Source organism: Squalius cephalus, assembly GCF_949319135.1.
Source record: "Squalius cephalus genome assembly, chromosome: 2".
NCBI lineage: Eukaryota > Metazoa > Chordata > Actinopteri > Cypriniformes > Leuciscidae > Squalius > Squalius cephalus.
Genome location: NC_137123.1, coordinates 57,901,064 through 57,916,644, shown reverse-complemented (window position 1 = coordinate 57,916,644; position 15,581 = coordinate 57,901,064). Strand labels below are relative to the sequence as shown.

The window sequence follows — 15,581 nt, the reverse complement described above, 5'->3', positions numbered from 1 at the left end:
AATCTTGTGTCGAAGACGAAGACGAAGCTGGACGATGACATCACTGACAAAATGCTTGCGGCACTTTCATTCATGATAGAGGCGGGTGGAGTTATGAGGTTCGTTGACTGACAGTTTGAGGATCCAATGGAGTCACAAGGTTTAATCACAAGCTGTTTTTAATACTTTTCATCGGTTAAATATTTGCAAAACCCACGGGCAGACATAAAAGGTGACCAACAGTAAAGATTTATGAAAGAAAAGAAAAATGAGATTGGCCTACAAGGTTTTGATTGAGATTGAGGGACGATTTTTTCTGTTAGAGCATTGCATTTATTTTTCCAATTGGCCCAACAAAACGGTTACCTTGAGCACGTTGAAAGTTAAAAGTTCACACAAATTTTTTTTACTCACATTTACTCACAGTCATGTTGTTCTAAACCTTTGGTAAAATGTCAGTCTTCTTTTGTGTTCATCAGAAAAAGAGAATGTCATACAGGTTTGGAACTATCACATAAAAAAGATAGAATACTTTATTTAATGACTAGTGATATGTCCTGATAATAGAAATACTATACAAATATGTTTTCGTAGCCCAATGATATATAACAGAAACCTGCTAGACATTTTGTGGAGTCTAAGTGAGCACCTCGATTTAGTCTAATACAGGTTAAGCGACCTCATGTCGTTTAAGGAATTCAAACTTGTGTACAGTAGTGTTTTCACACAGAGCCTTTGTGACAGGTCTCAAATGATCTATGGCTCTCCTCCAGAGTAAAAACATACTTGAGGCCTTTCCTCCCTTTTCTTTTCTCACCCTGCATGACAGATGTGTCTCCCTTCCCCCACTAACTCCCCCTCCAGCACCCTTATTTTTCCTCACTGGTCCTTTATTTCATCCTACACGCTTTGGTGGGGAGGAAATGTGCCTGCCACATGATGATATCTTGATTTTCCCCAAAAGTTTCCCATTTCCTGTGAATTCTGACTCACAGACATTAACAAAAAGGCGCACAATCAACCACGTCTCCAAAAGTTATTCAATATGGCATAAGGCATTGTGGTCTCTGAGTAATTGTTCCTGATTTTTAACCAGCTGTAAATGTTTGGGGCAACTAGAAAAGGTCTTTTGTCATTTCTAGTCCAGATGTGTGCTTTCTTCCGGATATGCGACTTCAGCTGTTCTCTCTGATTTAATGAAGCATTGTGTGTCGCGGAATCGGATGATGTATTTCAGTCATTGTTAGTTTTTAGGTATAGTTTGGAATAAAACCTCTCAAGTTATCCATACTTGCCAGAATATTGGTCCATTGCAAACTGCTATAGGTTTAATTTCATTGTAAGTTCTTCAGAATAAAATCAAGAAACTTTGCTACAAATTATTGCTTGATTGATATGACAATTCTGTCATCATTTACTCACCCTCATGTTGTTCCAAAACCATAAGACTTTCATTCAACACTGAAAGCCTAAGAAAGCCTCAGAAGACTGTTCACTTTTTTAAGTGCCAAATTTTTGGGTGAATGGCCTTACAATGGAGGAACAGAATTCTCTCAGGTTTCATTAACAATATGAAACAAACAACAAATGATAGCAACATTAACAAATAATACAATTCAGTGATGGCAAATTATATGTATACTGAACTTGTTTTACGCAATATTTGAAATTGGAAAACATTTTGAAAATGACACATGGGGAAACTAACAAACTGAGCTGCATCAGATGATGCCGATTCTCTCAAATTGAACTAATATAAGCTTATTAAACAGCTTGGCTGATATATTGGCCAATCAGTACAACAAACCTTATCTAAGAGACCTCCAGACCTTGTCAGCATTTCATAATCCTGAACATAAGAAATTGAAGTTCGCGTTTCAATGATTGTGGAGATGAGAAAAGTATATTTGCAAAACAACATCATAAATGTGTACATTCCAGGATGCAGGTTTTTATAAAATGACAGAAGTGTTTCTTTTGGCCGTCTGTGACAGGCAGCTGGCTTGACTTTTAGATTTACCACCCCATTGTTCTGTGCCTCCATAACAAAAACACACTGTTTCCTGCTCTGTTCTAACCATGCTTAGTATTCAGGGTGGAATATTGTTTGTAACGTACGAGGGTAGAGGAAGGGCCACAGATAATGTGCTGTGCAAGGTTAGAGGTCCTTATCTGAGTCTGTAAGAAAAAGCGCAAACGCAGTGTGAGAACATCATGTGTGTAGCTGGGATTGTGTGAGGCGGTAAAGTGTGTCTGAGGTCATGAGGTGTGAGTGCTTCTTTTGAAATGCATCACACTACACTCCCCACCGTGGGAGAGCTCTGAGTGTCCTGTGACCCAATGCGTCATTTGGAAATCAAGCCAAATGGTTTGTGCTTCCTATGTAGTCATCAGGGACAATGATCGGACAGTCTTGTTTCTGATTTAGGTAACACTTCTGATGGGACTTCTGATTTAGGTAATAAGCAACTAGTTAATATTGAGAATTGGACCCTAAACTCTAGTTTAGGGTCCAATTCTCAATATTAACTAGTTGCTTATTAGCATGCATATTACTAGGATATTGGCTGTTTATTAGTACTTATAAAGCACACATTAATGCCTTATTCTGTATGACCATATTCTACATCCTTTAATCCACCCAATACCTAAACTTTACCTTACTAACTATTAATAAGCAGTAATTAGGAGTTTGTTGAGGCAAAACTCATAGTTAACTGTGAGAATTGGACCCAATCTAAAGTGTGACCCTGATTTGTATTTTGCTTCGAAATTGGTTGAAAATCAGCAAACTTGGTATTGATGATGCATATGAGGGCACATTTAAACAATTTTCAAACTAAAATCCTCTAAGCTAATGATTAATGATTTACTAACAGTGATGCTTTCAGATATTGAGTCAAATTTTGACAAGAGGCCACTTATTTTATTCAAACTTTTCATTCTTTCAAACAGAGAGAGAGAGAGAGAGAGAGCAGCTCAAGTGACTATGGCAAATCATTTCATTCAACTTTATCAGCCATCTGGAATGTGAAATTTCCTCAACACACTATTGGTTAGAACCAACAAAAAAGTTTAACAAATGCAAGATAAAAAAAAAAAAAAGCCATTATATCCAACATGTTGCTTCACGTTTGCTTAAGTAAAACCCTGAAGTATTTTAACAAAATCGACTGAACATTCAATGATGAAACGTAACGGACGAGCAATATTCAGATTCATAGAAAACATAACTTAGAGCATAATTTCAATGCTTGGCTATTGTATTTACATTACCAAGTCAACAAAGGATCTTTCTTTATTTTGATCTTTAGATTTGTTTGTTTGCTGTTTGAATAAATGTTTGAAAAGTTATAAGCAAATGGGGATAAAAGAACCACATGCGTTTTGGACCACACCGGCTTGCACATCAACAGCATAAGGGCTACAAATGTCTGAACTGATGTGTAATATGCATCCATCAGGCCAGCTTTGGGATGCAGGCAGCCAAAATTACACCGGATGGACTCAAATGCATTGATGAACTGCAAAGGACAGGAATCAAGGCCTCTTCTCGTGCATTAAAGTTCGATATTCAAGATCTGGGAGTTGAGAAACATAAAAACAACCAAAAAACAATAAAAAAAAAAAAAAAATTCCTGTATTTTCCTAACAAAACCATTTTTTTTGTTAGAGTATTCTCAGATTCTTCACATGAGATGTTTATTCAGCATGAGTTTGCAGCACTTCTTCACTGCTTGTTCATTTGTTCTATGCTTTGAAAGTCATCCAGATTTCCATGTTAAGGTATAAACTGAGGGCAAATTCCCATGTGCACCAGCATCTAATCCAGAAACCAGGCCTCATGACCAACAAAGAATGAGTTCTTCTGAACTAGACAACACTTCGGCCCTTGTAGCATCCAGCCAACAGGGCTAAATCAACTGCAACAAGCAACTGATCTGAGCGGCATCAAAAGACTGATGTCCATCATTAAAAACAACACCATTTCAGTGTCAGTAGCTTGTCCATGCTCTGTCAAACTTTGTAGTAGATGTTTGCAGGATTTTGTGGTGGCATTTCTTGGACGATGTAAACAGGGTGTCCGTAGTCACCACTGACCTTCTCGTAGTGCGGACAATACATGCTTCCTGAGGTCCGCAGTGGAAAGATGATGTCACTCGGCTCAGAGCCGTTATTGTTGCTCCCGCCACTGGCGGCGCTTCCGCGTTTGGGCAGGGTGTTTAACGGCAACTGGGCAGAGCATTGCGCGGAGTGTTTCTGATGACGCCGATGAAGGAGTGCTACAAGAGCAATGATGATGAGGATGAAGATGACGGCACCGGATGCAACACCAGCAAACAGGGCTACTTCAGATCCAGCGGATCCTACAGACTCTCCGCTCTTCCCTCCGGACTCACCATTCTGTATAGAGTCTGGGGAACGAGAAAGAGTTTATGATCAGATGTAGTTTATGCTTTGTTGGGTAAAAACTAGGGCTGTCAAAGTTAGCGCGTTAATAACGCGTTAACGCAAAATCATATTAACGGCACTAATTTTTTTAACGCGCGATTAACGCAGCGCGTATTTTCTGTTTGACCCGTGGCCCAACCCCAGTTGGAGAAATGGAGATACAGTGTTGCCAACTTAGCGACATTGCAGACCCCTTTAGCGATTTTTTCCCTTCAACAAAGCGTTATTTAGAACGCTTATTTAGTTTAGTTTCTGAGTAAAAAACTAAAACTTATTTAGTTTCTGAGAATCGCCGGTAGGCTGCTCTTCCAGCACGTGCCCGCACCTCTCGCTCTCTCTCGCTCGCTCGCTCTCTCTCTCTCTCTCTCTCTCTCTCTGCGTCTCGCGCAGAGGAGCAGCGCTTTATTCAGTTAAGCACAGATATTATGTTGCTTCTCTAATTTTACAAGTATAGCCGAAATCAGAGCACAGATATAGTCTTTATCTTATGTGAATTTGATTTCACCAGACGACGGCTCGATTATCAGAATTTTTGTGCAGAATAACTTAACATTTTGGAAGGGAGAGCTGGTTATGTTTATTGGGTCGCGTTTCAGTCACCATTTCAAATTCATTCCGTTGTTTGACAACAGAAACAGTAAAATATGCCAATGAAAACAGTTTTATTGAGAATTAGCTTCATCAAAATTGGCACAGAGAGAGACAAACTATGTAATAGGCTAATAAATAACAAATGTACATTTAGCATTTTCAGAAGAGCTGCCCTGTCATGCAAAAATCTAAACATGTTTGTGTTAGTAAATTGCTCAGTGCAAAGAAAGAGAAGTAATGGTAACCTGGCATTTTTTTTGTTCTTTCTACGTGTCTAATAGACATGAACGAGTTCTTTGAAAAACATCTATGACCTTTGAAACATGTCTTGTCTTTATGCTCTATATTGACTATGTTTTCAATAATAAACATAGGCTACATTTGCATAAAGCATCTATATGTATCCATGCCCACGTTGATTTTATTACAAACTTGAAAAGTATTAATTTAAGGTACATTTAGAACAAATAAAAAAATGTGCGATTAAATGCGATTAATCGCGAGTTAACTCATGACAATATGCGATTAATCGCGATTAAAAAAATTTAATCGATTGACAGCCCTAGTAAAAACACAATGATAGTCAAAGTGGAAATTATTTAACATCATAAGAACAAGGTAGGATGTGCAAGTCCACACTAAACTGTCAGCACTTCATTTGTTTTATTTTTTACATAAATCTGCATCTGTGATACAGATCCAAAAAATGCAATTATTTTACATCCAAAAGGTTTTACAAAGTCTTTTGTCATTTGTGAATATCTGTCATCCATTGTCATACAAACAAAAGGGCTAAAACTGGTCAGACACCCTCTAAATTGACTCTTTGTAGTTTAAATTTGAGGAAAAGTTTGACATCTGAGATTTATTAACAGCTAGCATACTGTACATCTGGGTCATATTTCAAATCAGAAATATATCATTTTAGGACTAATTGTATTAAGACTTTTTGCATTGTGTCATTAATCCTCATTATTTGTATTTAATGATATTATATATTGTATAAAGTATATATATATATATATATTATTCCCATTATTTAGGCAAAATATTGTTGTTGTTTTTTTGTTTGTTTTTTTGGATGAAATTTGAATTGCATAATTTATGATTTAATGAGATTTACCCTTATATACATGAATACCTACCAATTTTGCTGACAACGTCATTCTCTTTGCTGAAGGTGTTTTGGTCCTTATTGTCCGGGTATTTTGGAGGATGTCTTGTGGGATGATTTTTTGCTGAGATTGAATCTGTTGGACCTAAACACAAAACAGAAAATTAAATATAATACAACAACAAAGATTACTAGTGGAGCTAAAGCAGTACGAAATGTTCATCGAACTGAAAAACTGATCTGAACATAATATCGGACCACCCTTACATCTTTTTGGCTTCTAGGCATTATGCCCCAGGTTTTGAGAGAGAATTTAATGAATTGGCGTAAAGCTGCAAGTATCTCCCCACAAGCCCAAAGAAGGGACAGCTGGCATAGCCATAGGAAACAAGCTCACATGACATTTCAATTACACGCTGAGGCACACTAGCATGGACACCCACTAGAAGACCGGTGACATGAAAGACTGTTATGGAAGCAGTGATCTTCATCATTGCAGGTACGGAGAGAAAGGTTGTGGGTGGTACTCACTCTGTCCAACTCTCAGAACCAGCTTCATGGATTTGGTCTTACAAACACCGCCATCATGGTTGTCCAAACCTTCAATTGTGCTGTTGGATGTGGCTGAAAGTGAAATGAAATTAATTAGCCATTGATATAATTTTGTTAATCACACACACAAAAATCTCACAAAATCTGTCAAGACATGACAAAATCTGACAAGATATGTCTGGATCATATTTTTCCTGATGAAAATAAAGATTTTTTATTTTTTTTTTTTGCATTGTGACATTATTTTCAATACAATTAAACACATTCAAATATCATTATAATGAATCAAAAATAATAATACATTCAGTATTAGAGCTGCGTATTAATTGTTAAAAGATCACAATCTAGATTAAAACACTCATGCAATTATTAAACTTATCATGTATAGGTATGAAACAGCTTCATAAACAGTATTTTCAACCACACAGTCTCCTTATTTCTGGGTTACAATGATTCAGATTATCACATAAGTACTGGGATAAAAGTTTAAAGTTCGAATATAAACAATGATGTCTAAAGTAGCGATCAAAATAGAGTAAATCACCTTTAGAAATTAACGTGAAGCTTTAAATAAAGATTGTATCAAATACATCATAGTAGGTTGCAACAAGTGAGTGTTAAAAATGTATTTGTCAACGAATCATTCATTCAAGAGAATCGTTCAAAACGCTGATTCATGCAGTAATGAAGCAAGTGAAGTCTTTATGAGTGAGTCATTGAATCATTCATTCAAACCGATTAAAATAAAATTAAATCAAGGTAATTAAACATTTTTAAATAGACTGCAGTAATTAACATTTTGTCAGAACCTATAGTAAATTGCTTGCTATTTTGTTGTCTATTCAGAATCCAGAGAGAATCGTGATCTCTTTGAAACAAAAAAAATTGTTTATAATCATTTTTATTCTTGCTAATTATAATGTGATTGGGAATATACTAAGAATCAACAATGAGATAATAATGAGAATTACAAAACATCTGCATGGATTACAGTAATGACAATATGGGGGGGGGGGGGGGTTGTTTGTTATGAAAAGTCAAAGCAATGTTGAAATAGGAACATTTCTAATGCAATTTATTTGTTTTTTATTGTGAGAGTCACCCATCCAACATTTAGTAGCTTACATTTCTGATGCTGAATATTTATAGCCATCATCCATCTTAAAAACGTTTGCCTGCCACCAAATTATTCTTTCCTCTCGAGGCTCATTTCTCTTACAGTCTTGTGGATGAATTTGGCCATATAAGGTTTAGTAGCACTAAGTGAGCTAGTTTATGACCGGGTCAACTTTCCACAAGTGTACTCACAGGTGCTTTAAAATCTTTAAAGTGTTCCTTGCGGACATACAAGTCACATGTTCATCAGTCACTGTGTATGTGTATGCAGAAGGTGAAGGTTCAACTTGCTCGCACAAAGAGAAAATCACAGTTTTGCAGCACGGCAAAGCTTCTTAAAAGCTTGCGTTTGTTTGCTAGTAAATCCTTACGAAAAGCATTAAGAGGGGCGCGCACGCACTCACGTGCACGCTAATTTAGAAAACTCTCATACTGTGAGTAATAAACCCAGTGTAATCACACAGGTTTGAACTTTACAGAAACTAAGCATAATACCAAAGCCTTTTCACATCATTATCACAGAATATCAAGGATTTGCTTTGACCGTCAATCCACGGCTAGTGGAGTGGCTTGGTGGAACGATTTAAATACCATTGTGCCTGGGCACCCATGCTGTGTCCTCTGATAGCAGAGCTAAAGAATTCCATTGGGCCGTAATCTCTCTTTCCCTGCGAGGATTAAGACCAATCCCACATGAACAAATGGACTTCCCCTCCAAACTGCTTAGGGCACAGAAAGAACTGAGTGACCAGCAAGTGAAAGGGCAAGAGAGTGTGGGGGGGGGGGGGGGGTTGGCAGAGAAAGCAAACGAGAAAGAGAGCTAAGAGGGGAAAACAGAGGGGAGAGAGAGAGAGAGAGAGAGAGAGAGAGAGAGAGAGAGAGAGAGAGAGAGAGAGAGAGAGAGAGAGAGCTTTTACCCAACATGTCCCAGTTCCCTGCAACCATTCCCACATTCATCTGCAGCGGCCACTCTAGATGTGACCCGACTCTTCGGCTTGAATGAAGCCCGCTCATTTCCTAACCACAACAAGCACATTTAGTGCCTCGGGCCGGCGCAACTCAGTAACTCACGAAGTCAGCGACCGAGCAACAAAGTGGAGGTGGAAAATTGAAGTTGCGCGCACACACACAAAAAAAAGTGTATCCAAGCAGATGTTATGGTTTCAGTAGGTTTTTTTTTTTTTTTTTTTTTTTGCTTTTAGTAGACATTAAGAAGTCTAACTATCCTAGAGATCATATTTTAACCACATATACGCAGTGAAACATATCCTGTCCGACTGTCTGTCTAGGAAAAATGCTAATTATTTGTTGTAAGTTGCAGCAGGACATATGGTTGCTTGTAATTTCTAACATATTTATTTGCTGATAAACACTGAGTCATAAACATATAAATGCAATTTAACAGTCTCTCTTTTAAAACTACACTGTAAAATATGTAAGAAATAGAAATTACTTTTTTTTGGTGAAACTTAATATTGTCAGGTTGATTCAGTCAAATAAAATATTATTAACAAATGTCCTTGTGACTTATTTTTCCAATTACTTCCACATGAAGTGAATTTACGTTTCTTAGTTTACTGTACCAAAAGTCAATTAATTAAATGAAATATTCATTGTTACAAAAACCTTAATGTCTCTCTAGAAACTTAAATTGATAAGAAACTAATAGTACAACACACACAAGAAAATAAAAATAAAAACAAATATAAACTACAGCTTGAAAGTTTGGGCTCAGTACCATTATTTAATGTTTTAATTATTTAAGTCTTTACGTTCACCAAAGCAAAAATACATTAAAATAGTACTATTGTGAAATATTATTACAATATAAAACAACTGTTTTCTATTTTCATATATTTTAAAATGTAATTTATTCCTGTGATGGCAAACTTGCATTTTCAGCATCATTTACTCCAGTCTTCAGTGTCACATGATCCACCAGAGATCATTTTAATATGCTGATTTACTGCTCAATATACATTTCTTATTACTATCATCAATGTTGAAAACAGTTGCGCTGCTTAATATTTTCTTTGCTAAGTGTGATAAAAAAAATGTTCAGGATTCTTCTATGAATAGAAAGTTCAAAAGAACAGCAATTATTTGAAACACAAATCTTTTGTAACATTATGAATGTATTTACTGTCATTTTGTATCAATTTAATGCATCCTTGCAGAATAAAAGTATTAATTTGTTTTTTTTTCAATCGCACTGACCCCAAACTTTTGAACGGTAGTGCATGCCAGGACTTTCCAACACGCCTAAAAAAAAGTTTTTAAAAAATTGTTCTCTTCCTCTCATTTTGTCAACTCTCACACACATCACAGTTACATGCACATGTTCTGACATTCACATGCACACACACTCAAACATCGAGGTAAGTCTCTTTAGAATCATTTAGGTCAGATATCCATGTCCCTCGGGCTGCAGGCCGAGCTGCCCTAAACAATCACATCAAACCGATCCGTCTCATACTGGCAAAGGATTGGGGGATTTAGAGCGTGTAAATCTTAAAATCACATAAACAGCCATTAAGGAATGTGCCAACTGAAAAGGGGCTGAGATCAACACACGCTAAATTGAACGATAACCACTTTTCGAAGTGGTTGAATGATACTAATAACATCCATGTAAAGGGCCATCAACAAGACTTGCTTCACAGAGAACATCTCAGACTCTAGACATTTCCCTCCCCACATGAGAAGAGGACAAAAATAGACATGGGAAAAACTACATTTTAAAAAAAACAAAGAACTGATGTGTGCTAGGCAAGCTAAACAATATAATGATTAATGAGCATAAATATCTTTATGTTAATGACAAAGACATCTTGTGTGGTAAACACACTTGCCAACGGATTTAACACATTTCCATTAACTATAAACTTGATTTGTTCATTATTTTTGGAGGGCTACACTAGACAGTCGCCTTCCCAGACGAAAAGACGGAAAAGATATCTTGGGAGACAATGCCGGAGGCTGAAATTCCCATGGGTGGGATCAGTTCTGCATTTGGCTCCTTCTACACAGTGTTCCAGCTGGCAATGGAGGTGAAAAACTATCATGAATCAGCACCTAAAGGGAAAATTCTTGAGTAAGAATGGAAATAAACTTACAGATGATGTGATAGTCCTTTCCTTTGAAGAACTCCAGGCCCCACAGGTTGGGGCTGAACTCTTGAAACTTGAAGGTGAACTTCACGTCCTGGTCCGGCTTGTCACAGCTGAGCAGTAACATGTCGCTTTTAGTAACTCTACAGGTCTCCAATTGTTCTTTGGGAACAAGATAGACCCGGAAGTATTCAATGTTCATCTGCTCAGTGGAGCCTGCCTTGATTCTTGGACACACAATGTCCATTTTGTCTCCAATCTGAGGGTATAGTACTACACCCCTTCCTGGAACAAACCTGTAGGGAACAAGGGATGTTAAATATCTTATAGTGTTACAGAGATGGGAAAAAATTATGAATCAATTAAGCATGAGAACTTTAAAGGTAATGTAAAATATATCATGTTCGGACGTCTAATAAATTAATCTGTATCTGGTGGTTTCTTCAGGTAATTCAATTAACCAAAGAATCATTGGCTTCAATTATGTCTTTTAAGGGTCAGTTCTCCTAGATGGGGATAGTTCACCCAAAGCAGTCCAAAAAAACAACAACATTGGCCCAAAAAGGGGTCCAATTGGGACGAAAATGACATTGGACCCCATTGACTTTCTCTGTATGCTAAAAAAAAAAAGGAACAAAAAAGAGACATTTATCTAAATATCTTTGGTAAAGTTACACAAAGAAGCCAAGGCTGCCCCCTCCATTCATAGTAAAATAAGCAACTGACTGAAATGGATTGAGATAAGCGATTTCCTTTGGCTAATTTTCAGAGTTCTGTCTTGAAGCAGAATGCAACTGCATATAAAGCATTTGGGACCTTGGCTTACTTACACTTTTTTTTTTTTTTTTACTAATGTCTGCAACTTTTCATACTTTTCATACTTCTCTATTCTGTAATGCATTTGCACAATTAACAATCACTCACTCCTGACCGTTTGCTGGCAGTCCTTTATCTGCCCTCACCGTTTGCTGGCAATCCTTTATCTGCCCTCAGTGTTTATTACAACCTCACTATAGCTCTTATTACAATGTTCACTTGTTGTAAAATGATTCTGAAATTGACCTTTCAATTATTTGCAGATTCTCAGATTAAGTTGATTTCTGATTAAACACACAAATTCCATTGCAAACAGATTTGTGTGCATTTGGTCTATCCCTTTATATTTTAAATCTACCATGACAAAGTTAGACATGGTCTCATTCTCGCTAACACCATAAGGCAGAATAAAAGAGTCACTTTCTAAGACTTGCTTCCATCCTCATAAAGTCATTAAGAAAGGGACCCTCAAGGTTCTGCTGGGGGTCCTGAGAAGACAGGAAGCTTCAGTGCCCCTCCTCCGCCCCCCCTGCAGTACCAACTTCTGTGTGGATAAACCGGGATGGGGGTTGAACAGTGCCTTCATCCCAGCGCACCTTTTGTCTCCAAAGCTCTGTGATAAAGATGACCCACTGAGCTACTGGAACTCATGAAAACCGATTACAACCTGCAGCAAAGCTCTGCTGCACAACGGCTTAGCATCTTAAAAGAACGTTATCCTGCATCTAAACAAAACTGATCTATTTGAATACAGGTTCACCACTGTGAAGAAACAGCCACGATGCTACCAAGGCAACCAGTTTCACTCTTGAGCGATCAGATGGTGGAATAAAACACATAAAGACTTTAACAAAAATTGAAATCTAAGTGCATGTTTGGTGAAATGTTTGCCCAAATGTCCAAACATGTTTCAGGTAAGTTTACCAATTGACAAGACCTCCCAATGGCAGGAAGAGAGTATATGGCAGCTGAGAAAACACCAGGCTTGGGTGTCTCAATCTCAGAAAGTAGTACTTAAATGCATTTCCCTTTCTTTTAACAGTGTACTGAGACTATTTGTCCTGACGCAGGAAGGTGTGCTGAGGAACAGATGCATAATTATCACAAGACTTTGGAGACACACTTTACAGTGGAAAAAAAGGAGCTCAGGCAACAGATCTCTCTGTGGCAATCAGCGAGAGGTTGTAATCCACTCTTCAATTTTACATTTCTCAGCTTATAATCAGTCCTAAATTTAGGCTGTGGCTCAGCACTCTTACACGATATTAACCATGATGTAAGGCTTCCAAAAGTTTGATTGCTCTAAGTGCAGATTCATTCTGCAGCTTTTCCTCAGCAAATACCAGGGTGCATGGAGTTCGCAAGCCATGTTACAAATCTCGCCATATAATTTAAACCATTGCATTTACCTGCACTTTTTGACAGGGCGCGCACAGGCTAATTACTTAAATTACAAAAATGCATATAAATTAACATTTACAAATAGTGGTAACGTCTATGAGGTGGAAGTTCGTAAAGGATAGCCCAACTGATCTGTTTTTAAAGTTTACGCGGTGCTCTCCTTTTAGCCTGATTCTGCAAATGAATGCACTTGCATCTCAATGTTACTGCCAATAAAGCATCATTGTAACTAATACCCTGCAGTCTGGAAAGGTGGGTGGTCCTCCAACAAAATGCCATGGATTACGAATATGTTTAGTGGGCTGTCTTGTGTTTAAATGACTATGATATGGTAATAAAAATCAATGGAGAAATCAGCTGATTAAAACTGCAAATGAAAGTGTGATTACAGATACACTTTTAAAATGAAAGGTTCTTCAATGGTTCTTTGCTACACCTTCAGAACCCTCAACTACCCTTTTTAGCTGTATATTTTGTATGAACTAAGTAAAAGAAAAAAGATTTAAAAAAAATTATGTTACATTATAGGTTCTGTCCTACCAGTCAGCATATATTGATTATTTAAAGTTCCAGTACATATTTTTGCCTTTGAATTATATGGGCATCTGTGGTTCAGTTCAACTTTCAACTGGTAACTATTCATTGAGTAGCCTACTAGAATGTATTTCTCGTTATATTCTTGATGTACTTGTTTATTAGACATTAGCATGTATTCCATTTTTAGTTGTAAAAAAGAGGACTATAATTGTTGCTGTAAGCACTTGATCATACATAAAATAGGGGAACATAAAATATACAGTAAAGGGACTAGACACTTCAGTCAGAAATGGTAAAGTACAGTTGGGAAAATCACTAGTAGGCTATACTCTGAAGGCATATCATTTGCAATTTGTTAGGCAAATCATTTTGGTTAGGCTCCAGTTCCAAATGAAATAGATATGTGTCACTATTGGTACAGTAAAGATATAAGTACTAGCCAATCAAATGGAGAATTTGCCTACAACTGACCGATTTAATAGATACTATCAAGTTGCAATACTCGTTATAGAATTATAATTTATAAACCATTCACAATTAGGTTACGTACAAATACTAAAAAATATATATAATCACAAGTAACAAAATATATTGTAGTTTGTGTAGTAGAAGAATAAATGTTAAAGCTGCTTGCCATACAACGCTTTTTTGGGTTCTATTTGGAGCCTTTATTTAAGTGTAGGCTACTTACTTGGTGTTCGAAGTATTCCAGTATATTGATTCTAAAACTGTTGATCGAGTCAGTTTTACTCGACAAGCAACCACGAAAAAACAACATATATAAGTCCACATAGATGTATCCATTGCGATGCAAAAAGAGTTCAGCAGTCCAAATCTGATTATAACAAGTGAGAGATCCACAGGCACTAGCGAGGAGAATCCGATGTTGTTGGGCGCTCTCTCTCTCTTCTGCTGAAAACGCGTTTTATTTCAAAACGAAAAAAGAACACAATTCGCTAAGACTCCTTCGCAACTGGCACTCTATAGAAAAAATGTAACAAAATAGCCGGACAGCGGGAGATAATCCATGTAATCGGGTTTTTAGACATTAAATGTCTTAATATGCATCCTTTGATGACCAGTGATGGACATTCTTATGAATGTAGAGAAAACAGTAAAATAGTGCAGGTTACGTGGGATATCAGCACAGCTCTAAAATTCTGATGTTACTGAGCTCAACTCTAAAGGCGGCATCAGTGCTTCTCCTGTTCTTCGTCTTTGCATTCAACTCTGCCAGTCTTGGAGTGCCCTCAAGACGTGCTCGGAGACTTCTTAGGACAACCCAGTGTTGCGGTTAGACCCCGCCCACATCACACTCGATTGGATGACGCTAAATGAGTGACACCTAGCCGAATTGAAGGAGACTACACAGACGTCTGGCAACTCTGTACTGCTATATTAATCATTTGGCTACTACCAGAGCACAAAGTTTACCTGAGGTGCAATGCGGTATCAAAATGATCAAAATGCTATTGTTTTCAACCGTGAGGAGGCCGTGACCCACTAGGGGGCCTCAGTGAACATAAAAAAAAAAAAAAGCCATGTTAAATTAAAAATAATTCAGCAATTCGTCCTATCAACGACTGTATTCTATAAGTGAGCAGACTGAGACACATTCCTATGCTTGGAGATATTCAAGCATGCTACCAATTGTCTTTACAAAGCCATAAGGCAACTGAGTTTTAAGGGAAGTTTTAAGGAAAATGATAATATTGAATCGACATGCAGAGATTAAAAAAAAAAAAAAAAAAAAAATCAATAAAGAACTGCTGGTATAGGCTACGTATTTTCATTTCTGAATACGTGTGTGTGTGTGTGTGGCCTGGTAAACCTTACATTATGGGTCCAACAAAAATGTCCCCACAAATATGGCGATATCCCAAATGGTTCTTGTGGGGACATTTTTGGTCCCC

At 37.3% G+C, this 15,581-nt stretch overlaps 1 protein-coding gene across 1 annotated transcript; it reads right to left on the bottom strand.

Moving 5' to 3' along the window:
• Positions 1 to 300: 300 nt before the first annotated feature.
• Positions 301 to 14,994, bottom strand: efnb2b (ephrin-B2b). Its single transcript, XM_079856357.1, has 6 exons — positions 14,360 to 14,994; positions 10,921 to 11,210; positions 6,668 to 6,760; positions 6,168 to 6,281; positions 2,479 to 4,394; positions 301 to 2,416 (listed from the first exon to the last, which is right to left on the bottom strand). Exons 1-5 carry the CDS (start codon positions 14,470 to 14,472, stop codon positions 3,997 to 3,999), a joined length of 1,008 nt encoding a protein of 335 aa, XP_079712483.1. The 5' UTR covers positions 14,473 to 14,994; the 3' UTR covers positions 301 to 2,416; positions 2,479 to 3,996.
• Between the last annotated feature and the right edge of the window lie 587 nt (positions 14,995 to 15,581).